Source organism: Candoia aspera, chromosome 1 (assembly GCF_035149785.1).
Source record: "Candoia aspera isolate rCanAsp1 chromosome 1, rCanAsp1.hap2, whole genome shotgun sequence".
In the NCBI taxonomy this organism is placed as follows: Eukaryota; Metazoa; Chordata; class Lepidosauria; order Squamata; family Boidae; genus Candoia; species Candoia aspera.
Genome location: NC_086153.1, coordinates 336,095,014 through 336,122,836, shown reverse-complemented (window position 1 = coordinate 336,122,836; position 27,823 = coordinate 336,095,014). Strand labels below are relative to the sequence as shown.

The window sequence follows — 27,823 nt, the reverse complement described above, 5'->3', positions numbered from 1 at the left end:
AGGAAGCTTGGACAAGAATGCAAACCTAGCATTGTGGACTTTATTTTCTTCTGAAGCTGGGGGCCAGGACATAAATGTTGCTAACCCGGGCTTACCGTACACGGTAAAACAAATCAGATCTTAATGCAGTTTCTAAGCCTTCCTAGTCATTTGTGGAAGCTTTTGGGGGGAAGTCTGCAATCCTGCTATGTTACTTTTTAACATTTACGAAGCCAGTTCTAACTTCAGCTCTCTGAGCAGTTAAGGCTATTTAATGCGGATCGTCTTGTTGAAAGCAGTCAACTCTTACAAGCACTCAAGTGAGTGGAGGAAGATGCTTTAAAAGAGCAAGTAACATTTCTCTAATTTTTGGTGTGCAGAGAATAATTACTACCTATAAGAAAGAACGTTCTTAGTCTCACTTTCTCTCCCCCCGTGATCTGCTATGGGGAATAATTTTAGCATTTTGGTCATCTGGAAGTTTGCATTAGTGGTTTAAGCAACAAAATTAATTCAGTAGCTCTATAGCAACGCATAGAATTGTCAGCAGTGTGTTGAAGTCCAGACGTCGGGAGAGCTTGCCCTGATTTCTAATGGCAAAGGCCAGACTTGTATGGCTGCAACAGAGAATTTCAGGGGTGGGAGAGGGATCCCACACAGCCAGGGAGAGGAGGGTGGGAGTTTCTCCTGCCCCCCAAATCCTGCTGGGCAGAACCTTTTAAATTTGCCAGGAGGCCTTGCCTTAACAACAAGGCTGCAACCCGATTCTGGACTGAAGCAGGGCACTTACAAAATGCTGTATTTTGATGTTTGCCTTATTTTGTCTTGCCTTTTAAAACAAGTCTCTGTAAAAGAGAACCCCTTGAGGTTCTCCACCTGCTTTGCAATCTTCAGGATTTTTTTTAAAATTACTTTAATAAAATCAAGGCCTTCTTCCCACCCTGCACCATTTCTCGCCCCTTGAAGTGGTAGAGTCCAACCCCACCGCTTGAGTTCAGGTACAGCACCGCACAGCACATTTGTGTAAGGTTAAATCTCCAGTATCTCCTGCTTTCTCAGAGTGCAGAAGCCAACCTCGAGCCAGGAGGGATAACTTCCAAGGCCGCACCCCAGATGCATCCCCCCAGCAAAGGACACAAACAACTAACTCGGCTGGGGTGGTTCAAGCAGCAGAAACAGGCGTGCCGCTCTCTACTCCCTTGTGGATCTGGGGCACTGAGCCCAGAGGCTGGCTTCAGATCTTGGGGGTGCAGCAAGCTTCTGAAGCGGCCTCAGGAAGCCAGGTGGCCAAGGCCCGTCCCATCAGAGGAAGACTGGTTGCTCCTGGCCAGTTAGAAGACGATAGGTGGAGGCTGGCATGGTTTTGATATGAACCTGCAAGGAAGCAGAAACACAACCAAGTTAGGGAGAACGTTTGAAACTGAGCAGCTGCACACTAGGGTTCACAAGGAATGGGGGGGTTGCCTGGTCACAACAGGGCTGTCACACTGGTTATGGTCTATATCAGTGTTTTTCAAACTTGGTGACTGTAAGGTGTGTGGACTGCAACTCCCTGAATTCCCCAGCCAGCATCCGTGGACTGCAACTCCCAGAATGCCGCTGTTAATTCTGGGAGTTGAAGCCCATGCATCTTAAAGTTGCCAAGGCTGAAAAACGTTAGTCTGTATTTACTGCAACAGGTAAGTGAAGTTCCTCCCTGCCGCCCGCTCCGTTCTCTGCCCATCCAGTCTCTTATCACACCCATTTCAACTTAGGCTTTCAAGATTCGATTATTATTCCCAATGATAATTAAGTAGCATTCCTAGAATCCCTGTAGTGTTTGTTTCTTGACCTGGCCTGCCTCAAAGGGCTGACATTAATCTTGAAAGCCTGTCCAAGTTTCTCTCTGTCCCAACTTACACTAGACAAAATCAAGGTGGGATTTTCAGACTTCTATCTCTGGACTGTGTAATGGCTTGTCTAAGATACTCTTCAATAGCTCTTTCACACATTCCCCCAAATCAGTTCTAAATTTCTTTACAGACACCCTGCTTCTATCGATTCAGCCTCAAACTGCATCTGCCATTTCGGCAGCTACGTCACTCAGACTATCTGTACAGTACTCGGGTTTGCAATCAACCACAGTTCCAAAAATCTTTTCACAAATTTGCTAAGCTGGGCGCATCTGATTTTTTTTTTCTGGGCAAATATCCCATGAGAATTAAGCGCCCCACCCTGAACTCCTTGGGAAGAAGGAAGACAGAGGAAGCCCTTGGCTTTTTCACAAGAGGGCTTTTCACAAGTAGAGAAGCATGCTGTGCACGTACCTCGCTGACCGCTTGTGTGAGGATCTGGATGATCTTCTCATGCGGCATGGCCACCACGCTCTGCCCATTGATCTCGATGATGCGATGTCCCACCCGGACGCCACCGCGTTCTGCAATCCCACCACGCATGAGGCTACAGATCTGGGCATAGGGAAAACTCCGCTTGCATAACTGGGCTTGCCAACCAAAGTCACAAAGTTTTGCTCACGCACACGCCCTATTTCCAAAGCTTTATCATCAGAGCTGGAAGAGACCTTCGAGGGCATCTAGTCCAACTCACTGCAAGAGTGAGTCACAAACCATAATCTCCCCCCTTCCAAGCCTTAGGTTCACCTCCCCTTGTTTCAAATTCATTATGAGCTGAACTGAATTGATGTAATCAAAAGCAATTTTAAAAGAAATAAAATTTAGTTGCATCCTGACCATCACCCACTTTCTGGAATGCAGGCGCACTGATTAAAAGCAAAGTGTGGTTCCAAAAGTTTGCACAACGCTCCAGAAGCTTTTATAGCCAGGAAATTTCCCTCCCCATTCAGCCAAAATCTACTTCGCTACCACTTCTGCCTGTTGCTTTGTCCTCTGTCTGCTGGCATGGCTGAGAACAAGCCTACTTCACATACCTGACATTCATAACTGTGTCTCCCCTCTAAAGAGACACCAAACATTTGAGGACTTTCTTACTGGCTTCAGATAATCTAGTCATACTTTGAACTGGGGAGTGTATACAGTATTAATTAATAAAACATGAGAATGCATAAATAAAATTGCTTCCTGAAGGTATTAAAATGGGTATTAACTAATTAAGAAATATATCAATTAATATTAACTTTAACACTCTCAGGAAGTGTTAATAAAACACAGATGCTGAGCTTTAAATACACTTCCTGAGAAGCAGCCATACTTTTTCCTCCTTGGATGTTTAGAAATGAAGGTAAGCTATTGTGAAGTTTACTTAGATGGAAAGATTGACATAACATAGGTCAGCGTTTCTTAAAGTGTGGTCAGAGGACCCCTGGAGGTCCTCCAAGATCCTCTCAGGGGTTGGCAAATCAAAATCCTTTGCCAAATATTGAAGATATTTGCAAAAATTAAAAACAATGTCACTCTTCTCATTAATATTTTTATTTGTTAAAAAAATATAGGATTCTTTCATGAAAAATATGTTATTCATGTTAATATCTCATTGGTTTTTTTTAATTTTTTACATGATTCAATACATAAGTATTCCATGAATGTGTCAATTTCAATTTTTAATGTGGTAAATATCAATAACAGAGCCAGTCTGGTGTAGCGGCAAAAGCACCAGGCTGGAAACTGGGAGACCGTGAGTTCTAGTCCTGCCTTAGGCACAAAGTCAGCTGGGTGATCTTGGGCCAGTCACTTTCTCTCAACCCTGGGAAATAGGCAATGGCAAACCACTTCTGAAAAACCTTGCCATGAAAACTGCAGGGACTTGTCCAGGCAGTCTCCGAGAATCAACAGCAACTGCCCAGAGTCCCCTTTTTGGGAGAGATGGGCGGTGACAGAAATTTGAAAAATAAATAAATGATTGGACAGATAAAATAAATAAATAAATATAACCCATACAAACTAAAGCTCTTTTGGGGTCCTCCATAATTTTTAAAAGTGGGAAGGGTTCCTGAGAGAAAAAAGTTTAAGAAACGCTTATTGGAGAACAGTAGTAAGAACAGCACTCAGAATCTGATCCTCTTTGCATTTATACACCATCTTTTCAATGAGCTCAAGTCCAACACCTTGACTGCTGTACCACACCATCAGTCCTTTCCACCATCAAATCTGATAGAGAACTACCTGTATTTTGGATTCCCCCTAAACAGGGAGCTTGGCTTACTTGTTTGAGCCACCTAGATTACTCACAATGCCATTTTCCACACAGAACCCCAGAGGATATTTTGTGCCAGGCCTTCGAACAATTGCTGTAGTGACAGGGGGGCAATGTACAATGCTGAGGGTTACTTCAGTCTGGTTTTTCAGATCCTGGGACAGAAGAAACCATCAAGATTAGAGTCTGAAGTTAAGACGGACATTCTCCACCAACAGCAAGCGGTTTTAACTGCAGGTCAGACTGTTGATCCTGCACATGCTGCCTAGTAAAAGCAGCCCCAGATTTCTGGGCCAACACCTTTTCTGGTCTATTATGGAAATATATCTTTTCCTTTTTCCCTGTTATATTTTATGCTACTGTAGCTTTAAGAAGAAAAGCCTCTTCTCATCTCCCCTTGTTTTCTTGTAAGAGACCATGGCTTGTGAGAGATCAATGTTTGTCTAGGAGTAAGACTCAAGGAATTCAGTGGAGCATATTTCCAAAGGGATGCATATGAGTCTGAATGGCTAAATCAGTGTTTCTCAACCTTGGCACCTTTAAGACATGTGGACTTCAACTCCCAGAATTCCCCAGCCAGCAGGCTGGCTAGGGAATTCTGGGAGTTGAAGTCCACATGTCTTAAAGGTGCCAAGGTTGAGACACACTGGGCTAAATGATGCAGATTTGCATCAGAACATGGAGAATGGCATTATAGCACATCATGTCATTTGGCAAATCCAAAGACAAACCACTTGATCAAGAGACCCCACTCCTTCCTGCAAGTGTATGTTGTTGGGAGCTGATGACACGCCCATAACAGGTGGGTCTGAACATAAGGGCCAGGGCCAGGGCCAGAGCCAGAAAGTAGGTGGGGCCATCATGATCCCTCTCTCTTTCTGGGGGCTATCAATCTCAGGTGTAACATTTGGACAGCCCTTGAGGCAGCAGCGGAATGTTGCTCGTCTTCCATCTAGTGGTCCCCTGATTCACTCAATGCCCAACTGACCAGGCTCAAATTATCCTACTTTGGACACATGATACAAAGCTCTCTCCCTCTAGAGTAGACTCTGATGCTGGGAAAGGGGGAAGGAAAGAGAAGAAGAGGTCACCAGCAGTAAACAGATGGACTCGGTGACAAGGGCGATGGGGGCACCATTGGAAGACCTGAAGGACCAGGTGGGGACAGATTATCCTGGAGAAGGTCTATCTATGTGGTTGCTAAGAGATGACAATGACTTGATGGCATGTAATCAATCAATCAAAGTTGTCCACTGGATTTTTTTGCAGCCTGATTTGGTAGGCCTATTCTGTCTCCCCTTCTTTCTTTCCCCTCCTGATATTTTCTTTTTCACTGTTCCTCACACATCTGGCTGCTGGGGAATGAGGCCGTGGGAGAAAAAAAGAGGGTCTCAAAGTGTCTAGATCCCCTGCATCTGGACTGTTGCAAAACAGATGGCAGAAAGTTACTAGCAGGTTAGTTGTCAACATTTAGTTAGAACAGTTTCTCAACCAGGGTTCCGTGAGAGGTCACCAGGGGTTCCCTGGGAGATCATGATTTATTTAAGAAACTATTTCAAATTTGGGCAACTTCACATTAAAGAGGCAAGTTTCATTCTTTATTATTCACACTGTTAATGCATATTTACAGGCCTACCCATAAAACAAATGTAATGATTTTGTAACTTCCGGCCTATCTTTGAGCCTGAATGTGCAGGGGTTCCCCAAGGCCTGGAAAATATTTCAAGGTTTCCTCCAGGGTCAGAAAGTTGAGAAAGGCTGGGTTAGAAGAAAGATGGGCCCTTTCCACCTTTGAACTGGCTCTTTACTGACACAACAGAAAGCCTGCAGAATAATTTTCTGTGTGGTCAAGGCTTAATTTGCTGTTTAAAACTGAGCTCCAATATTCCTTAACTATAGACAACTGTTTGCTGGTGTTTTTTTTTTCCAGTTTCAGTTTGATTAGTGTTTTCTTTTTGCCTTCGAGTTCAAGGCTATTGTTGTTCCCTTTGTACTTTGGTCTTTTGTATGTTTTCATTTTGTACATTAAATCAATGTTTAAAAAAAACATAGCAGTTGGAAAAAGGAGAAATAGCTTCTTTTGCCAGAAGTTTGAATCGCTTGACCACAAAGGGCTTCTGAAATAAAGTCAGAGCTGCTGGTTGCCCACCTCTGAATTAGCCTAATTTTATCTGTTCTGATTAGAAGCAGCTTTTAAAATTCCCAGGCACAGAAGCATTTCTTGCTCTGCCAGCTCCCTAGGATGCTTTAAACTGGAGGAGGCTTGAATGTGAGGTCAGAGTGAGCGCTGTAAGCTTCTGAGACCTCCCCGCTGAAAACATTGTTTACTTATTTTATTTATTTCTCAAATTTTGCCACCACCCATCTCCCCCCAGAAGAGGGACTCTGGGCGGTTATGACCAGATAATGCATCTTGCTCCATGTATCTTGCTTCCACAAGGCCTAGAGGGGATCATAAGCCACAGTCTTTGGTCTCCTGGAAAGTAGGCTCCAGTCTTCACATTGCTAGTACAGGATCAGCCTGGGAGCAACTACCATTTTACAATCCCTTTTGCATGCTGGACAAACTGGTTTGGGTTCAGAAGCTAAGCAGGGCTGGGCCTAATTAATATGTATGTATGTAATGTTTACTATGGCCAAAAGACCGGAATAGGACATAATGAGTACGCAGAGAGGAGAAAATCCCAGGGCTGGAGGCCAGACTGGGAAGTAAAAAACAATATCCTAGGAGAAAAGAATAGTAAACCATATCTGTAGAGATGTGGTTTGCCATTCCTTTCTTCTAGGATATTCTTGCCAAGAGAGCTAAATGAATAGACTCATGTGATCACCAGGTATTGAAAGAATCGTAAAATTCCACAGTTGGAAGGGAACTTAGAGGTCATCTAGTAAACCCCCCTGCTCTATGCAGGATCTCGGATAAATGAGCATCCAGCCTTGATCTGAAGACCTCTAGCTTGACTTGAGGGCCCCTTTATCTTTTATTACTGTAATAGTATGTGGGAAAGCTTCAGCAAAGGATCGTTACCTTGTCGTGGTGCTGGAGCTTGAGCACCTCAATGATGCCATGAGCTAAACCATGAAGGGCCACCCAAGACGGGAAGGTCATGACAGAGAGGTCAGACTAAATGCGATCCCTGGGGAAGGTAATGGCAACCCACCCCAGTATTCTTGCCGTGAAAACTAAATGGATCAGTACAACCAGAGATATGTCGGTATACCTCCTCTTCCTGGCTGTGTGGGATCCCTCTCCCACCCCTGAAATTCTCTGTTGCAGCCATACAAGTCTGGCCTTTGCCATTAGAACAAAATGAAGCGGGACATAGGCTGATAGAATTTTTGCCAAGACAACTCACTCTGCATAACAAACACTCTCTTCCAACAACCTAAGAGATGGCTTTATACATGGACTTCACCAGATGGACAACACCGAAATCAGATTGACTACATCCTTTGCAGTCAAAGGTGGCGGACATCTATACAGTTGGTAAAAACAAGACCCAGAGCTGACTGTAGTTCAGATCATGAACTTCTTACTGCACAATTTAGGATCAGACTAAAGAGATTAGGGAAGAGCCACAGATCAGATAGATATGAGCTCACTAATATTCCTAAGGAATATGCAGTGGAGGTGAAGAATAGATTTAAGGGACTGGACTTAGTAGATAGGGTCCCGGAAGAACTATGGACAGAAGTTTGCAACATTGTCCAGGAGGCGGCAACAAAATACATCCCAAAGAAAGAGAAAACCAAGAAGGCAAAATGGCTGTCTGCTGAGACACTAGAAGTAGCCCAAGAAAGAAGGAAAGCAAAAGGCAACAGCGATAGGGGGAGATATGCCCAATTAAATGCAAAATTCCAGAGGTTAGCCAGAAGAGATAAGGAATTATTTTTAAACAAGCAATGCGCAGAAGTGGAAGAAGACAATAGAATAGGAAGGACAAGAGACCTCTTCCAGAAAATTAGAAACATTGGAGGTAAATTCCAGGCCAAAATGGGTATGATCAAAAACAAAGATGGCAAGGACCTAACAGAAGAAGAAGAGATCAAGAAAAGGTGGCAAGAATATACAGAAGACCTGTATAGGAAGGATAACAATATCAGGGATAGCTTTGACGGTGTGGTCAGTGAGCTAGAGCCAGACATCCTGAAGAGTGAGGTTGAGTGGGCCTTAAGAAGCATTGCTAATAACAAGGCAGCAGGAGATGATGGCATCCCAGCTGAACTGTTCAAAATCTTACAAGATGATGCTGTCAAGGTAATGCATGCTATATGCCAGCAAATTTGGAAAACACAAGAATGGCCATCAGATTGGAAAAAATCAACTTATATCCCCATACCAAAAAAGGGAAACACTAAAGAATGTTCAAACTATCAAACAGTGGCACTCATTTCACATGCCAGTAAGGTAATGCTCAAGATCCTGCAAGGTGGACTTCAGCAATTCATGGAGCGAGAATTGCCAGATGTACAAGCTGGGTTTAGAAAAGGCAGAGGAACTAGGGACAAAATTGCCAATATCCGATGGATAATGGAAAAAGCCAGGGAGTTTCAGAAAAACATCTATTTCTGTTTTATTGACTATTCTAAAGCCTTTGACTGTGTGGACCATAACAAATTGTGGCAAGTTCTTAGCGGTATGGGGATACCAAGTCATCTTGTCTGCCTCCTGAAGAATCTCTATAACGACCAAGTAGCAACAGTAAGAACAGACCACGGAACAACGGACTGGTTTAAGATTGGGAAAGGAGTACGTCAGGGCTGTATACTCTCACCCTACCTATTCAACTTGTACGCAGAACACATCATGTGACATGCTGGGCTTGAGGAATCCAAGGCTGGAGTTAAAATCTCTGGAAGAAACATTAACAATCTCAGATATGCAGATGATACCACTTTGATGGCTGAAAGCGAAGAGGGACTGAGGAGCCTTATGATGAAGGTGAAAGAAGAAAGTGTAAAAGCTGGCTTGCAGCTAAACCTCAAAAAAACCAAGATTATGGCAACCAGCTTGATTGATAACTGGCAAATAGAGGGAGAAAATGTAGAAGCAGTGAAAGACTTTGTATTCCTAGGTGTGAAGATTACTGCAGATGCTGACTGCAGTCAGGAAGTCAGAAGACGCTTAATCCTTGGGAGAAGAGCAATGACCAATCTCGATAAAATAGTTAAGAGCAGAGACATCACACTGACAACAAAGGCCCGCATAGTTAAAGCAATGGTGTTCCCCGTAGTAACATATGGCTGCGAGAGCTGGACCATAAGGAAGGCTGAGCGAAGGAAGATAGATGCTTTTGAACTGTGGTGCTGGAGGAAAATTCTGAGAGTGCCTTGGACTGCAAGAAGATCAAACCAGTCCATCCTCCAGGAAATAAAGCCAGACTGCTCACTTGAGGGAATGATATTAAAGGCAAAACTGAAATACTTTGGCCACGTAATGAGAAGACAGGACACCCTGGAGAAGATGCTGATGCTAGGGAGAGTGGAAGGCAAAAGGAAGAGGGGCCAACCAAGGGCAAGATGGATGGATGATATTCTAGAGGTGACGGACTCGTCCCTGGGGGAGCTGGGGGTGTTGACGACCGACAGGAAGTTCTGGCATGGGCTGGTCCATGAAGTCACGAAGAGTCGGAAGCAACTAAACGAATAAACAACAACATGTGGGAAAGACCTTGGGAGACTGGGCCCAGAGACACTGCCAAGGGAATGGTCAGATAAGAGCGAACATAGCCTGCAGATGGACAGTGGGATAGACAGGAGGCCCAGAAGAGACCCCCCCCCAATTTCTTGGGGGGTAAAGGAGAAAGGGGAGAACTGTACTTTCAAACTTGCAAGATGCTGCAATGTAGCCTTACAATAAAGTAAAATTAGCTCATCTGGTCATGTTTCCTATCTGGTCTACCTGGTAAGGCTGACAATTATCCAGCAAGAAAGTAATAAATGCTCTCTGATAATACCAGAAGTCGCTGTCTCTCACCCGTATGATGCTCTGGCATGACGCGAGGGGCAGCCCCACCAGGCTCGTCCCATTGATGGACATGATGCGGTCTCCAATGCTCAGCTTGCCGGATCGCTCCGCTGCTCCCCTGTGCATCAGGTTTGCAATGACCACGGTGGGAAGGATGGAGCCCCAACCAGACTCCACAATCACCACGCCCAGGATCTCGCCCTTCTGTTTAGAGATGATGACCTGTATGCAGACACAGACACCAAACAGGAGAGGAGGGATATATCAGGCCGAAAGAGAGAGGGACCAAGAGCCTCATCTTTTAAGGTGCCCTCGAAATCTGCAAGTGTTATTATCATTTAAAGGAGTGGTACAACGCGGTGGCGCTGCAGGTTAAACCGCTGAGCTGCTGAGCTTGCCGATCGGAAGGTCGGCGGTTCGAATCCGCGTGACGGGGTGAGCTCCCATTGCTAGTCCCAGCTCCTGCCAACCTAGCAGTTCGAAAACATGCAAATGTGAGATTAATAGGTACCGCTTCGGCGGGCAGGTAACGGCGTTCCGTTTAGTCATGCTGGCCACATGACCACGGAAGTGTCTACGGACAAACGCCGGCTCTTCGGCTTTGAGATGGAGATGAGCACCGCCCCCTAGAGTCGGACACGACTGGACTTAATGTCAAGGGAAACCTTTACCTTTACCTTTACAAACTTGTAGAAAAGTCACAGAGGGAAGATGATGTCATGAGCACTGATGGCGAGCAGGAGGGGGCCCCTATCCAGGGGGGAAAACGCATGCGTAGTACTGAGGAATTAAGCAGCCATTCAAAGGGACACAGATCAGACCCGCCTTAAGTTTTGGGGTTTATCTGTCTGGGTTTTCCCACGCTTCTTCAGTTTGTTAGGATTTTCTGTCTAATGTAGCAGTAATAAAACACTAGAGACCTACTCCTCGTCTCAGCGTGATTCCTGACTGTTAGGACAGATGGTGATATAATATCCCTCTTAAATTTCATGCAGAATACAGGTAGTCCTCAACTTATGACCACAATTGGAACCATAACTTTGGTTGCTAAGCAATGCAGTCATTAAGTAAGGCATCACATGACTGTGCCTGATTTTACGACCTTTCTTGCCGTGGTTGTTAAGCAAATCACCTTGGTTAAGCAAATCACATGGTCATTAAGCAAATCACATGGTTGTTAAGCAAATCCAGCTTCCCCATTGATTTTGCTCGTCAGAAGCCAGCTGGGAAGGTCACAAATGGGGATCATGTGACCGCTGGACGCTGCAACCATCATAAATACATGCTGGTTGCCAAGCGCCTAAATTTTTATCATGTGACCATAGGGACACCACAACAGTCGTAAGTACAAGGACTGGTCATAAGTCTTTTTCAGTGCCATCATAACTTCAAACGGTCACTAAATGGTCGTAAGTCAAGGACTACCTGTATAGCTGATGGAAGTTGGGAGCTGACTTAAGAGAAGCAGCTTCTGTACCTCCAACCCTGATTATTATAAATCTGTCCAGAACAGGGGCAAGCAAGCCAATTCTTTTGGTCTCCCGTGGCCACAGGGACATTTTTTAAAAATAAAAGTAGTAATGATATTAATAATAATAATATATTAAACTTTCATGCCGCCTGACTCCCAGAGATTAAAATTGTGGGGGGCCGGGGGTGGGTAAAACCAGATGTGTTAAACATAGCATATAATATATAAACTTGTATTTGTATCTGTATTTATGTATATTTATACTTATATTTGTATTACATTGTAGTGTTTTTAGCAATTGTCATCCTATTATCTGTCAGCCGCCCAGAGTCGTCATATGTGAGATGGGCAGCAGAGAAATTTGACAAATAAATAAATAAAAAGCTAGCAGAGGCTTAACACAGCTGAGAACATAAAAGCAAGAAATATTGTGCATCTGGAGATCAGCAATTTGTCATACATTTTGGGAAGCTCTGGGGACAGAGAAGAACTATGAGCTGCAATCAACCGCAACAGAGAAGGGGGTAACAAACCCTGGAGGGTTTCTGCTGCAGGCTGGGACCCAATTATTTTGCTCCCCTCCATTGCTCCTCCAATTATTTTGCTTTCTTTCCCCACTGAACGAACACGTGTGTATTGCTGCACCACACTCTTGTCTTCTCTTACCCCTTTAAAAAAAAGTATGATATTATTTTTTTAAAAAAACTTGCTGAGAACGGAAACAAAAAGTCTGTGTAAAGCTCAGCTGGGTAAAGTAAAAAATTCAGGAGATGAATTGTTCTGAGGAATGATGGAATATTCTGGTTTTCTTCCGGACAAGGCTGATTGGTCTGTTCCAGGGAGGCTGGCAATTTTCAGGATATTATTCTTCCAGAACCATTTCGTATATCAAAACACTTACAGCCAGAAAACCGTCAGACCACTCCCTCGTGGGGCAAAATTGCAAGGTCTGCTGGAAAGGTGGAACATTCTGGAGATCCCTGTTATTATTATTGGTATTTCTTACCATAAAACGGTGTTTCTCAACCTTGGCAACTTTAAGATGTGTGGACTTTAACTCCCAGAATTCCCCAACCAGCCATGCTGGCTGGGGAATTCTGGGAGTTGAAGTCCACACATCTTAAGGTTGCCAAGGTTGAGAAACACTGCCATAAAATGTGACCCAATAGATCCTTCCCAAGATTCATCACATCCAGCGCATTTTATATACCCTCTTGGGGCAGAGAGCTGGGGATTTTTCCCATTCTCCATTTACTACAAATCCGGGAGGTAGGCCTGCCTTTCAAAACAACTGTTTTATAGTCTGAATCATTTCTCATGTATCCGCCTGAAGCGTAGCTAAACAGCAAGATGGTGAAAAAACAGCCTTCAGCCTACAAAAGCCCAGCGGATGTACTGGACTACAACTTCCATCGTTCCCAGCCAGCTGCACGCTGGGGGTTCGTGGTGTTGTGTAGTCCAATGCACCCAGAGGGCCAACCAGGCCAAGACAAGACTGGTGGACTCTGAGTGGACTGCCCAGCCATTTGTCAATTCTGAGGCCCAGCAAAGGAGAGCATCTGAGATGGGCAGCCATCTCCTCGGTGATGGGTGTGTGGTTTCAGCCCTCTAGCAGAACATCACCTCTCCGTTCTTACTTCCTTACAGTTCTCTTGCTTGGAGAAGTGATCCAGGTCTCCATTATACAGTTCCTCCCCCTCGGGCAGGCCAAGATCCTTGTCGTCATCGTTCTCGCTCTGCATGGAGCCAAGCTGGCTGGGGTCAACGCCGCTGGCCCGCAGGAAGTGTTGGTAAGCCACGCTAAAGACCTGCCCGATGGCTTGGGCTATCACCTGCGCCTATAGAACAGGAAGCAGAAGATGACAAGCATTTCTACAGCTTCAGGACTAACTTCCTTTCAGTTATTCCCATAAGACAGGATCTGCTCTAATCGAGGCAGAGGTGCACATCTGAACCCCTAGCCTGGAGAGACAGGGACTAGGTTCACACATTGTACCCACCCACAGGTCTGCTTAGTGAATCAACCAGGATCATTTGGGTTCATACAACCTACTATGCCAAAAGGAAGCAAACAGCATGTTGTGAGACCCAGGACACGATAAGGAAGGAGGGCAATCCATTCTTAGAATGAGTTCAATTCAACCGGGCTGCAGCAAAGACAGAGCAGGGACCACAGGGTCTCTTCAACCAGCTTGATTGAAGGACCACTTGCCATGATAAGAACAGTGCTAACTGCAAGTAAACCATGTGTGCAATCTCTAAATAGCACTTAGTATTTTAAACACTTTGTACACAAGTGGTCTAGAGAGCCAGTTTGGTGTAGTGGTTAAGGCATCTGGCTAGAAACCGGGAGGCTGTGAGTTCTAGTCCTGCCTTAGGTACAAAGCCAGCCAGGTGACCTTGGGCCAGTCACTCTTTCTCAGCCCTGGGAAGGGGACAATGACAAACCACTTCTGGAAAACTTTGCCAAGAAAACTGCAGGGACTTGTCTGGGCAGTCTCCAAGAATCGGACACGATTGAACAGATTTAAAAAAAAAGCGTGAGAGGTCATGATGATAAATAAGTAATTCCTGGCTATACTGCAAATGTTTACCTATGGATAAATATTTGCCCAACAGCATCACCTTGAGATCAATATCCAATAAAATTTATCGGCTATACCATGGATCAGGGACAGAGTGTTGGATATTGGAGAGGCATCTACCAGGAAAAGAGCCAATAAGAGAGAACCTCAGTATAAAAACCTATCATTTGGGGATAATGATGGTGTGATTCCAAACTAAACTTTTTAATTCCCAACTTAAGAGGACTCAATGCCAAACAAGCCTCATTTACACAGCTGAGTCTGTACTACAATGTGGGAGGTTCTAACATGATGATGCACAAACATTTGGCCACATCATATACATCAGCAGAACCAGGATTTTTCTCCAACTCCACTTCTTTTTACTGCCCTAAGCCTATTTTAGAGGTTCCAGCAGAGTTCTTTCTTTCCTACCTCAAAATGGTGGGAAACAGAAACCATGCAACCATTTGTGGCAAAAGCAGTGGCAAAATTCAGTGGGGAAGATTTCAGAGCCTGCCTGCCAACTTGGGGCTGAGGTCATGCACTGATTTTGGAGGACAAACTCCAAAACACAGTCAGACAAGCTTTGTTGTTGGCTTTCCACTTCTTTACGGGAAATTAATTAATGTAATTTATTTGATTTAATGTAGCTGCCCGCTCTGGGCGGCTTACAAAATCCATAAAAAAGTAAACAATTAAAACCCACAGACACAGACAGCCCAGACTGAAACAATGAGAACAGTGTTTCTCAACCTCGGCCACTTTAAGATCTGTGGACTTCAACTCCCAGAATTCCCCATGCTGGCTGGGGAATTCTGGGAGTTGAAGTCCACAGATCTTAAAGTGGCCGAGGTTGAGAATCACTGAACTAGAACAACAATCAGTACAAAGAATACAAAAAAAATACAAGGGATTAACCAATGAATCACATCCACATTAACTCCAGGCCTGGGAACAGGAAACAGGAATGCCCACATGCACAGCCCTCCCAAAAGAGAGAACCATGATTACATGCTGTAGGAAGCCTTCTTATTTCTTGAGAAGAGATCCAGAATATGATGGTATTCCAAGATCCAGGGTGTTTCTCACATTCGTATTTTTAAGATATATCTAATTTTCATCATTCCTGGCTAACAGTCTCCCCCAATGATCAACTACAGCACCCACCACTAATTGCCAGTGCAGCCCACCATCATCTCCCCACACTCACGTCGGGTGACTGGAAGACATGGCAGATCATTTTGTAGAGCTGTTTTTTGGTGGAAGCATCTGCCCGGCGAGGGAGCTTCCGACGGGCCATGAGCACCACAATATTCCCAATGTCAGCAATGTAGGAGATGGTCTGGAGAGGGTGATCCATCATGGCTTCCTAGGGCGGGGGCCAGAGAAAGAGGAAGAAAGAAATATGCCAGAGGTATTGAAACGACAGGTTGCCATTTTGCAGAACATTCTCCAATTGTCTGGAACCACTGTGCTGAACTACAGCTCCTATCATCCTCAGCCAGCCTGGCCTCTGCTGTTTCAGGAGCCCCCAGTTTCTTGTTCTATGGCTTGGTTCAGAGAATATATTGGTGCAAAAAGCTCAGGCGATGTGTTATTTTCCAAAACTCACACAAAAATCAGAGCCATTGTAAAATACAGCAGGTCCCTGGTTTAAGAATATCCCAGTTTACGAACAACTCCTAATTAAGAATGGACTGCCATAAAGCCTGTTATATTAAAAATTTGAGTTAAGTACAATGTTTTGAGTTAAATGCACAATACTACTTTGTGTATTATGTTTAAGATGTTTTAGTGTATTTGGAAGTGTTTCTTAAGTGTTTTATATGCATAGAAAGGTAAAATATATACTATACACTGAGACGAACGTTTGACTAACTGATGCTAAATTACTGTTCCAAGTTACGTACAAATTTGACTTAAGGACAGACTTAGGAACGGACTTTGTTCTTAAACTGGGGACCTGCTGTAATATACTGAGTTAAAATATCTGTGTGTATACATATTTTCATTCACATACAACAGATCACACAGAGGTAGACAGTATGGTGCCAATACACCCACAGACACTGTGCTTAATTTGTTTCTAGCACTGTAAAGATTGCAATTTTTTTTTAAGTTATTATGCCACAAAGAAAAGTGCAATTCCTTCCCATTCGCCTGTCCGCAGTCATTTTGTGAGTGGGCAAGCCCGCAGTAGCCATTTTGAGAGTGCACCGCAACACAGTCTCAAAATTTCAATTAGGCCCCCCAATCTGGAAAAAAATGATATAGCTAAATGGAGCACCAGGGAGTATCCTGGTTAGAGGGAGGGAGCAGTGGAATAGTTTCATCTGTGGGTCTTCTGGCTAGCGGACATTTTGTGCATGGCCGTCCTCCCCCCACTGCACGGCAGCCATTTAGGGCCCTGCCCGCCTGACATGATCTCAACTAGGGACAGCAGGCTGAAAGCTTCATGAGTGCGCAGCTGCCAATGCACCTGCGAGTCGGCGCTGAGGACCTTGATCCGTTGAGTGGAGACAAAGAGATCTACTTCAGTCATTGGCTGGGATTCTCCTTCGGGAGCCTGCAGGGCAAGGCAAACGTGTTAAGGAAGTTGCTCAGAACTGGAGAGAAAACAGGTGATTGTGGCATGGAGCTTCCTAAGGGCCCGGATGGATCTGGCCAAATTTAGCCCAGCGTGGCTGACCAGAGGTTTCCGAAGAACCCATTTGTGGCTGGTGCAGATCAACCATCGCTGCCTGAAAAGGTAAGCTGCCATTAAACATGGAGGCTCCATTTTGCTGCAACTGGATAGAGCCCCCTTTTCTTCAGCTGTGGCTGCAAAGGCCGCATCCTGCTGTCTAGCTCCCGCTGCCCCGCCCTTGTCACCTTAATCCTGTCCACAGCCTCCTGAGCCTGAGCCATGCGGACGCTGGTCGAAGGGTTCCTCTCGGAAACCAGCTGCGTGGAACCCAGGTATTTGGCTCCAAAGATCACCCCGTCCAACAGATCTTCGGGCTCACAGGGGCCTGGGACTGAGATATACAGAAAAGGCTGGTTTAATAACATAATCAGCATCAGTATCACTGTCCTAACAGCCAGGAACCACGCTGAGACAAGGAACTGGTCTCTAATGTTTTATTGCTTGTACATAACAGGAATCCTAACAAACTGAAGAAGCGTGGGAAAAACCCAGACCTATAAACCCCAAAGGTTAAGGCGGTCCCGATCTGTGTCTCTTTGAATGGCTGCCCAATTCCTCAGTGCTACGCATGCGCTTAACAGTCTGGATGGGAGCCCCCTGCTCGCCATCCTTACTCATGACAATCACCATCTCCACAAGGTACCATGCATAGCACTCCTTCTTAACAACAACCCTGTGAGGTAGGTTAGGCTGCAAGAGATCTGCTCCAAAGTCCTACAGGGAGCCCCATAGCTGAGGAGAGACTAGAACCTGGGTCTCCCTGCTGCTAGTCCAGCCCTTCCCCACTACACCTAATTGGCTCTTGGGCTGAGGGGGAGGGACTGGCCCAAAATCAGCCAATGAGCTTCTGTGGCTGAGCCAGGACTCGAACCTGGGTCTCCCTACTCCTAGTCCAGCCCCTTCCCCACTACACCCGATTGGCTCTTTGGGCTGAAAGGGAGGCGTTGGCCCAAAGTTCACACAACAAAGTAAATCAACCAAAATTCTTCACTTACCATCTTTGTAAACTGGGAAAGATGACAAATTTGGTTTATTCTATTAAAGAAAGAGGAAAGGGGACAAAGAATTGGCTTCATTAAGCCGGGGAGGAGATCTCTGTTATTTATTTATGAAATTTATCTTACCACCTGAAACCAACTGGACTGTAAGACAGCTTACATGTTTACATAATAAAAACAGGATACAAAATCAGAATAAAGTTAATTTAAATAACAACTAACTTTAAAAGCAAAAACTCGAGAATTACAGAAATGGTGCTGCTGTATCCAATTAATCCCCTTCAAACTCTGGATGCCTAATATTTTGTGTTAGAAACTGGATCTAAGTAGATTTTACTGTAAAACTAGATAAACCTTGACTCCCTGTGTCAGCATCCATGTTGTTTCCTTGATATTTCCCACTGCATTTTTCTGGATTCTTTTTTAACTTCCCAGTCTAGCCAACAGCACAGGAATTCTCTGGAGGTCTCCTATCCAAGTACTAACCAGGCCCAACCCTGCTTACCTTCTGGGATTAGCCAAGGTTAGCTAGGCGCTAATCATTCTACTACAAGTCCCTTTATGTACGTCATAATGACTTCACACAACTGATGCAAACTATATAACTCATGTCATTTGTGTGGTGATGTCACAATGTACATGTTATCACTGTGGTTTTCACCGCAGGCCTATCGTTCTAACAAGAAAACAGCTTATACTAAACAACTTCTGGGGGCAACCTCCAAGATTAGCTGGCTCGTGGCAGGATACAGATGCAATGAACGCATAAAATAAAAACAATGTGGTGCCTTTCGGCAATTTTGGACTTCAACGGCTATAATCCCTAGCCTGCAAGACCGCTAGCTGCGCAGATAAGGAAGAGTGGGAAGGCAACGATGCCTCTAATATTTGAATTGCAGCTGGATACATCAGTCTCATAATCTCTATATCCCAAGCAGGATATATATGAGGTTTTCATTTTGTTGTCTTTCCTCCGTAATTGTTTTACATTGTAAATTTAGAGCCAAGTTTCTCAACCTTGGCAACTTTAAGATGTGTGGACTTCAACTCCCAGAATTCCCCAGCCAGCATGGGGAAATTCTGGGAGTTGAAGTCCACACGTCTTAAAGTTGCCAAGGTTGAGAAACACTGATTTAGAGTAACCAAGGGCCATCACTGTTTAAATGGGTCAGCTATGATTTAATTCCAATTACTGTGTACATATTCAATTGGCAGGAATCACACAACAAGCTAACACCAAACCAATGAAACCACATTCTGGTTTTCACCAATTCCATAAACTGATCAAAGCAAACCATGCTTGGTTAAGCAAGCTGCATCAGCGTTTACCAACAGTGCTAAGCCATAAATCATGGTTTGCAACAACCCACAATGTGCTAAGTCAAAACCAAGTTGGCCCCTTGATGGCTTTCAGAGCAATGTGTGAATATTGTCATGCAAGATACTCACCCCTGGATCGGAGGTGGGAGAGGAATCCTTCATGCGGTTCAGTCTAAGCTCCCCCACAGTTAACCAACTTAGATCTGGGGAGTTTTCCCAGCTGTGGGCCTCCAAGCTGGAGGCAGAGGAGGCAGCAGCTTCCAGGCCAGTGGATTCTTTTAGGAACCTTGGGCTGGGCCTGGTCCCTTTCCTTCCCTTCTCTTCCAGATCATGACAGGCAGGACCTGGAGGCACCTTCTCTGGTGCCACAGCCCTTCCTTCAACTCCCATATTCTGACATCCAGTCCTGGTCATCACATTTGAGCAGGCCAGGGGTACCTGGTCATTCTCCTCTGTGGGAATGCCCCCTTCGTAATGTAGGAGGTTGAGCAAGTCCTCCTGGTTGGCTTCAGAGGAAAGCAATTCTCGGCTTCTCTGTCCCTGGACAGACCTTAGGAGGTGGTGGGCTGCTGCTCGAAGGCCTTGCCCTGTGGCAACGTGGAGTGGACAAGGGGCACATTTGCCTGGCACTCCCCGGCACTCAGCATGCTCTAGGAGGGGCCGCCTGTTTCCACCTCCTAACCCATGGCTTTCCTCGCTGTCAGAGGCAGCCAAGAGGTCATCTTCAGAACTGGGCAACTTGTCATGGCAGCCAGGGTCAAGTCTCTGCAGTTGGGCAAAAAGCCCTAAGAACTCAGCCTGGTCAGCCTCTGGAATCTCTTCTTCTATATCCTCCTCCTCTAACTCCATCAGAGGTTCACCCTGGTCAACAGTGGCCTTGATCTTGAGGTTACTCCCAACTGCTGAGGCCTGGGCTGATTTGGGTGTCCAGCATACGTTCTGTTCCTGAGCTGAAGCTTTGGCATCCTTCTCCATAGTATTCCTGATGAGGAAATCCAAACAGTGAACACTCCTCCAAGACATAAGAGGTGCTGTCTGCCCCAAGAAGGGAAGTCAACTCAAAACTATGATTGGCTTCATATATCTCATTGAGCCATAATTTGCCTTAACTATGATTTGTTGAGCTAGCTGTAGTGGTTGTCTGCACAAAATTCTCAGCCTCAGTGAGACATCTGAAGATCATAGTTCCTGAATATCTCCTTTAGGAGCTCTTTAGCATTGCTAGAAATAAAGAGGCATAGTTTTTTTGAAGCAGGAAATACACAAAAGATGCAGTGACAAAATCCTGGTTCAGCCCACATGCATGATAACCCCTCCCATTTTGCGCTGATGGCCCTCTCACTGTTTCAGCAAGCTATGAAGCAGTCAGCTAAACTTGTCCCTAAATAAATGTCTTTAAATCTATCACCAGCTAAAAATGGGGTGAGAATTATTGAGATCCCTGTTTAGCTTTCAAGACCAACCAAAGGCAGTTAAGTGCAGTATCAATGAGGGTTCTGGGGGGCACTCTCTAGTCAGAGTTTGTGGGATTATTTTTAATTAATTGTGAGATCAATAACCACTGAAAAAAAAGCCTGTGGGGGTCACATACCCACCCACTTCCTAGAGTCTTGCCCACCTTGGCTGATAAGAGCTAACAGACATGGGTGGATCCTGGAGCAGTTAATTATAGTTTATCCAAGGGGACTAATCCCTACTTCACAAAGATTTGAGGTGGTTTATAATATTAATCAATAAAAAGAACTAATAACCATCCAACTGGAAGTAATTAGTTAGACAACTAAGCATTCAGCGGAGTAAGAATGTTCTCAGGGCCTTCATGAAGGTCAAGAGATTGGGGCCACTCCTTTTCCTGGGAGGCAAGATGTCCCAAGGATCTTGAAGAGGCACCATCTCTTTTGAAGAGGACCCTTGTGGACCCCAAGGTTCTACAGACATACCACCTGGTGGCAAATCTGTTCTGGGTGTGAGGTGACAGAGAGGTGATAAGGCATTCCACCCTAACCAGGGTTTAACCCAATTTCTGCATCTAGGCAATTTGAAAGGTCTACACTTAATCTTCATAGGGTGATGTCCCAATAGGGCCAAAAGGTGGTATTTACTGTCCCTTGAAATCCAATAAAGGTAAATGGAGGGATGGATCATAGCAGGAATAAAATGGGAAACAGTTAGGAGACTCTTTACCTAGAACCCTCAGCATTCAAAGAAGTGGTGTCTTGTGATCCTGAACACCTTTTGGACTCATCATCTCCATCCAGGCCAATCTTGATCTCTTCTGCTCTGGGGCTGCAGAGACCTGAATCCAGATCTTGAAGCTTCGGGAGAACCAGGATGTCACAAGGGGAGGTGGGCAGTTGTTGGATAATGGAAGCATCTTCTCCAGGTTCAACAGGAGCCTCAACTTCATCCTCCAAATCCATGGGGGGAGGCACTAGAGAGTCTGCGGGGATACCGAATACCACAACTGGATCCCTCTTAACATCCATGCCACTCTCCATCATGATTGCTCCTCCAGACTGGGACAACAATGACCCTACACTTGAAAACAAAATGTGAGTGTGCAATCTTGGACTCAGATAGCGTCAGAAGGTTTCAGCTTCGTTCCCTTTTTCACAAGGCATCACCTGCCAGTGGGGGAAACAAATCAGTCATCCTTCTTAATGTGCGGTGGGACAGGACTGGGTATAGTTGAGTACTTGAAAGTTGGGGGGGGGTTAAATTGCTCAGCTGCGAGATCACAGGCATGGAAATGCTCTGTGCTTGGGACCCATCAGCCAGGCTGTTTCTGAACATGAGTCTAGCGCTCTTCTGAAAGAGCACTAAACCCATATCTAAAAATAGCCTGGCTCACAGGTCTGGAGGAGAAGTATGGGAGAGCTTGCCATATAAAAATGTCCATACTGTAGTTAAGGAGACATGAGGATAAGCCCACAGCGATGCACCAAACCCCAAGCAGCCTAAAGTTGCCAACTTGCCAGAAAACAAGAGCTTGGCCTGTTCCTAGGCTATTGAAAAGTGTCATCTGATTAAAAAACAACAGACGAACTTGTAACACTGCGATAGGATAAGTTTTGTAATTTATCTGCAAAAGGTGGCAGACCATGCAGGTATGAGACTTTTTTTTAAAAAAAAAAAGCTTTTTAGGCTCATCCTTTTAATTTTTTTTTTTAAAAAACTGTTTTCCCAGCTCAGGGAACAATTTCCTGATAAAAGTTTGGATTTTTCTAAAATGTAAAAATAAATGGAAATGGAAAACGAAGCCACTATAATGTAAGGGAGGAAGACCTGAAACATGACTTTAAAAAAAATCAACTCAGCTCTAGAAAATACACAACATCAACAAGAGACTACCTTAAATGCATTCGGTTAAGGCAGTGTTTCTCAACCTTGGCCACCTTAAGATGTGTGGACTTCAACTCCCAGAATTCTATTGCCAGCCTTGCTGGCTGGGGAATTCTGGGAGTTGAAGTCCACACATCTTAAGGTGGCCAAGGTTGAGAAACACTGGGTTAAGGGAAAGATCCACTAAATAGAATCAGGCTTTTTTCTGTGTAGACACACATAAGACAGCCCTGTTAAAAACCAGTACGTTTTACTGCAGTGAGAACTTTCCAGGGTATGGAAACATATGGTTGCAAACTTCTGCACATGCTTCACTGGGGGAAAAAAATCTGACTGAAAACAGGACAGCTACTTGCCAAGCAGACATACATAGAATCATTCTCCAAGGCCAAAGTCCTAGGCAAAGTGCACTGACATTAAACAGAAACTGTGCTAAAACATTGCAGTATGAAGAACTTCTGTTCAAGGGCCCTGCCAGCTGGATTCTCTTCCATTCCACCCACTTGTTTTTTTTCCTTTCCTTTCCTTATCATTCAACATTCCATGGCTATTTGAGCATGCTCAGTTACCACGGCTTTGAAAGTTGCCTGCCCTGTTCTGTTCTTTTAAAAAGTTTTGATTTCGGTCCTTTAAATTTGAGAGACATTTTCCACCTGCTTCTCAATGACTCTGCTTTGCTACAATGCCCTTGGCACTGAGGACCCCAGTTTGTCGTAAGAGGGAGCGAGGCTTAGAATCCACACTGTATATCAAACGCAGCAGATATTTTTAATGGCGTTTTTATGGAAAGGCACTAAAAATAGCTTTCTCTCTTAAAGTCCGCCACAAAACTTGGTTTGTTGGGACTGTTATGCTGCAGTTTTGTGCTGCCTCTGCTGACAGTAAATGCAATCAATTTAAGAAAGCCAGCAACCAATAATCTGGCTGGCACTTATTTGCTTCAAGAAGGGAAGAAATTATGCAATGCCTGTTTTTTTTTTAACAAAGGAGACAAATACCGCGTGGTTTGGTTGCTGACAAAAAGCACCCTATAAGAGATTTATTGCTGCGGCTAGAGATTCAGCAAGTCTTAGCTGTTCAAATGCAAGGATCGACCCAAATTAAATTTAAAGAGGGAAGAGAGAAACAGCTAGGCACAGTGCCAAGAGGGTGAACATTTTTGCTATGCCTTACAGCGTAATCCTTAGCATGTTTACTTGAAAGAAAATCTCTAGGTTTAAAGCCCCCTCAGTGCCCTTAATGCTCAAATCTCTGCCCTAATTATTCTGAGCCCCCTTGAATTTATTTTCCACTTTTGCTCAGTCTGATGCAGATTATGTTTCTGCCACTGCTCTATGTCATTGTTGTTTACCTGAAGCTCTCCTCTCTTAAACTGATGTTTTCATCTCCTTCCCCCCACTCCCCATTTTATGGGAAAATTGATAGATCTTGCGAAGAAAAAAGCAGGAAATCAAGTCCCCGTTTTCAAAAAAATTCACTTCCAAAAAGTTCCCCAAGATCTATCCATGGGGTTTATGAACAAGTTTCCAGCGATATGCATTTTTTAAAAGAACAAACCTGTATCTGCACGCTGAAGCAAACCTCTTCCCCCCCTTTCTTGAGGGGGGGTGCAAACTTAAAACAAAAGCACCCCCTCGATGGACAAACTTACTTCTAAGAAAAGTTTGACTCTCAAGTTTGAAGAGGAAGATGAACCCTTTGTGAGTTGCAAGTTCTTCGGAGTCCCTTGGGGGCAGTGATCCAACACCCAGCCAGGATCAGGCCCGCAAACTGCGGATTAAACCCGCACATATATAAAAATATTCAATCACTTATTTTTCTTCCAGGGGTTCGCTGTCGCTCGCTCGCTCGCTCGCCCTTTCCCGCTTGGATTGAGCATGTACTCAGAAAGGATTCTGGGAGATGTAGTTTTGTCGTGCCAGTAAGGTTCTGCAGGATGAATCTGCCTACAGTATTTAAAAAGGAGAGAGTTTGGCTAGCGTTTTCCCAGCGGGGTGATTTCTCTGTTACTAGCTTGATTTTTTTAAAGATCCTTTTTCCCCCCCCCAAAAAAGAATTTAGTTGCTACAGAGTTGTGTCTATTTCCTCTCCAGCTTGAAGAATTCGTTTCCCACAAACCGAATGTCGCAGGCCTGTCTGCTGGTGTAATGCAACACCCAGCTCACGTTTCACCTGTTTTCTTTGTCAAATGAAGCCGAGCTTGGAATAGTATTTGCCTGATGATCAGGTTGCCTTTGGGTGATGTGGATTAAATTCCCTTTAAAAATTTATGATGCTGCTCCGCTTTCACCATTCCAGAATAAGAAAAGTTAGATTCCAAGCGATCTGCTGGTCCCTGACACCTTGTTTCTGTTGCCTTCCCACCCTACTTACTCAGGGATGTAATCTAGTGAAGTACAAAACTAAAATTTCTCTCGTCCCTTTGTCTGTTCAGACTTCCATCTTTCAGATAGTTACAACAAGGCTTTTCAAGCAGCCTTAAGGTTCTGCAAGAGACCAAGAGGAAAAAAAAAAAAAGGTTCCCTCGAACACAGGCAATTTTCTGTCCCTAGAGCTTTGCCTCCTGATCAGAGGTTCTGGGAATTTCTTTTTCCCCACAGCCTGAAAAAAATTGAAAACCCCTGTGTCAGAACTCAAAGTGGGGAAAAATATCTGCTGGGCCACACTGATTTTAAAAATAAGACTAACTCTGAGCATGGACAGGTTGTTTTTTTTTAATCATTTAAAATCACAATATCATCCTATTAAGGACTCAGTTCCTGGACTGAAAAAGGTTCTGGAGACCACACATGAATGGCAGATTTTGAACTCCCCATCTTAGGTGAAGAGAAACACCCTTGTGCCAGATTATAGGAAGATGGATTGATAACGTGCCATCAAGTTGTTGTGACCTTAGCGACCACATAGATAGAATTTTTCCATGACGATCGGTCCCTAACCTGGCCCTTCAGGCCTTCCAAGGGTGCACCCATCGCCACTGTAACTGAGCCCCTCCATCTTGCTGGTCCTCCTCCTCTTCTCTTTCCTTCCACCTTCCCCAGCATCAGAGCCTTCTCGGGAGAGCTGGGTCTTCACATAATGTGTCCAAAGTACACACCCACTTGCATGATCTGTCCAAAAAACTCAGAAAGTCTCCATCTTAATGAAGAAGGGATACAGTATACTGGTTCTGAATTGGAACAGGGTCAGCTACTGAAATTCTTGTAACTCCAAGAGAAGAGAGTAACTCAGGGTTGAACTGTGGAGTCCTTGGTGCTCCCTGAGCTTGGTTGTCTGCTTGCAGACGTCTCATTACCCAACTAGGTAATGTCATCAGTGCTGGTGAGTGTGGGGTTGGCTCCCTGTTTATATACAGTAGTTTGCCCTGCCAGTGTTGGTGGGGTGTGGTTTTCCCCTTGGTAGTTTCTTGATTAAGGTATTGTTTTCTGCTTGTTTGCTGGTGTTTGCTGGTGTTTCTTTCTTCTGGCATTGTGGGTTGCTGCAGTGCGTTTGTGCTCCTCTGAATAATGTCCTGACACATCCCCTCTTGTGGGAGGTTGGGTTGTTGCTTTGGTAAGGGAGCACTTGGTTGGTGTGGGCTGTTTCTCAATAGACTTGTGGTTTCTAATTTGCCATCATTTCCTCTGCTGATGAGGATGCCCAGGAAGGGTAGTGTGTTGTTTTCTTCTTCCCTTATGAATTTTATTCCTCTGAAGATGTTGTTCATGGTTTCATGTGTCTTCCCTAGTTGTTGTTTTTAATTTTTATTGCACCTTTATTTTTTTTTATAAATAACTCAAGGTGGCGAACATACCTAGTACTCCTTCCTCCTCCTATTTTCCCCACAACAACAACCCTGTGAGGTGAGTTGGGCTGCGAGAGAGGGACTGGCCTAAGGTCACCCAGCCGGCTTTCATGCCTAAGGTGGGACTAGAGCTCCCAGCCTCCTGGTTTCTAGCCCAGCACCTTATTGTTTCTACCACACAAACAGAATCTTGCCAAACTGAGCAAAACTAGCAGGCTCTAAGGGTAAAACTCCAGAAACTCTAAAGCAGGTCCTGTCCGACCTTCCCAGCCAGGTGCCCAAGGTCTTCCACACTGTGAGTGCGTTTTTCCCCCTGGAAGGCGCCCCCTCCTTCCTCACCTGCTATCTCCATAAGAGTCGACCGCCCTTTCGGGTTCAGTCCCTCTTTGCTTCTGGGGTTTAGCTTGAGCAGTTTGGTTGGGAGTTTTGTTTTCCTTTTTCTAGCCTGTCTTAGAGATGTAGTCTTGATGGTGGTTGTGTGTTCTGGGATCATGGTTTGTTTTAGTTGCTCCTTGAGGTGATTTATGGTGTGCTGGTCATTTGTTTAGTCTGAAGCAAGCATCCATGATCATTAGCCGTATCATTTCTGGCCACTTTGTTGAGCTGTTTTCCATCCAGCTGTGCAGTTTATTGGAGGTTTGTATTTGACACTAGTGGGCAGGGCAGGCTGTCATAGGCCTCCGTGCAGAAAGAATAATTGTTCCTTGGTGGAGGTTTGCCTACATGCAAATTTCTCCCATTTGCGTGTTTTCTGAAGCTTTTGATGCCCATCTGTGGTTCAGGGTTGAACTGCAGAGCCCTTGGTGCTCTTTGAGCTTGGTTGTTTGCTTGCAGACTTTTAATTACCCAACTAGGGAACATCATCATCAGAAGGCAAATTATTGTACAAACGTGAAGTAGCATTATTTCAATAGAATATTTTTAGAAATGCAGCACATATTTTTCTAAGAGAAGAAAATGTAGCTGAGAACAGAGTTTTTGCAGCTCCACAAGTTGTATAGAAAAAGACATTGATCTTGCCATGATCAGCCCATTCTGATTTTAGCCAGCCTTTCCTGTCCTAGTTACTTTCAGCTGTACTGGACTTTCCTTCCGTAATACCTACCCAACATGGGTAGATGTATTGGGCTCCTGTAATTCCCAAGCATATAGGGAGAGTACCCGGTTTGGAAAGACAGAAAGGCTATGTTTAGACAATATTGCAAACATGGATTATGGTTTGTTAAATAAACCACAACTGACTGTTTTGCAAAAGAGACCAAATCATCAATCACACTTTACCAACCATTCCAGCTGAGCCAATACCATGCCCAAACTTTATAAACAATTAAGGACAGGGAACATACAATTTCCCAGTTTTCCTTAGGATCAGAAATCATGGATATAAGTTGCAGCTAACAAGAATTCATTTAAATATAAGGGAAAGCTTCCTGACAGTAAGATTTCTACTACAGTGGGACAGTCCACCTATGGGGACTGTGCATTTTCCATCTTCTGAAGGTTTTAAGAAAATGCTTGACAATCACCTGTCATGGATGGTGTTTGTGTTTTTCCTGCAG

At 44.5% G+C, this 27,823-nt stretch overlaps 1 protein-coding gene across 2 annotated transcripts; it reads right to left on the bottom strand.

Annotated features, from left to right (window-relative positions):
* Positions 1-561: 561 nt before the first annotated feature.
* Positions 562-24,343, bottom strand: LOC134488439 (amyloid-beta A4 precursor protein-binding family A member 3-like). 2 transcript variants are annotated; one of them, XM_063290872.1, is made up of 12 exons: positions 24,132-24,343; positions 21,323-21,676; positions 19,268-20,120; positions 17,816-17,855; positions 17,006-17,151; positions 16,614-16,700; positions 15,345-15,503; positions 13,205-13,405; positions 10,106-10,318; positions 4,138-4,283; positions 2,286-2,426; positions 562-1,353 (listed from the first exon to the last, which is right to left on the bottom strand). In XM_063290872.1, exons 2-12 carry the CDS (start codon positions 21,637-21,639, stop codon positions 1,311-1,313), a joined length of 2,346 nt encoding a protein of 781 aa, XP_063146942.1. In that variant the 5' UTR covers positions 21,640-21,676; positions 24,132-24,343; the 3' UTR covers positions 562-1,310. The 2 variants fall into 2 exon arrangements, with proteins under 2 accessions (XP_063146942.1, XP_063146941.1); XM_063290871.1 differs by having other exon boundaries at positions 4,164-4,283.
* Positions 24,344-27,823: the final 3,480 nt, after the last annotated feature.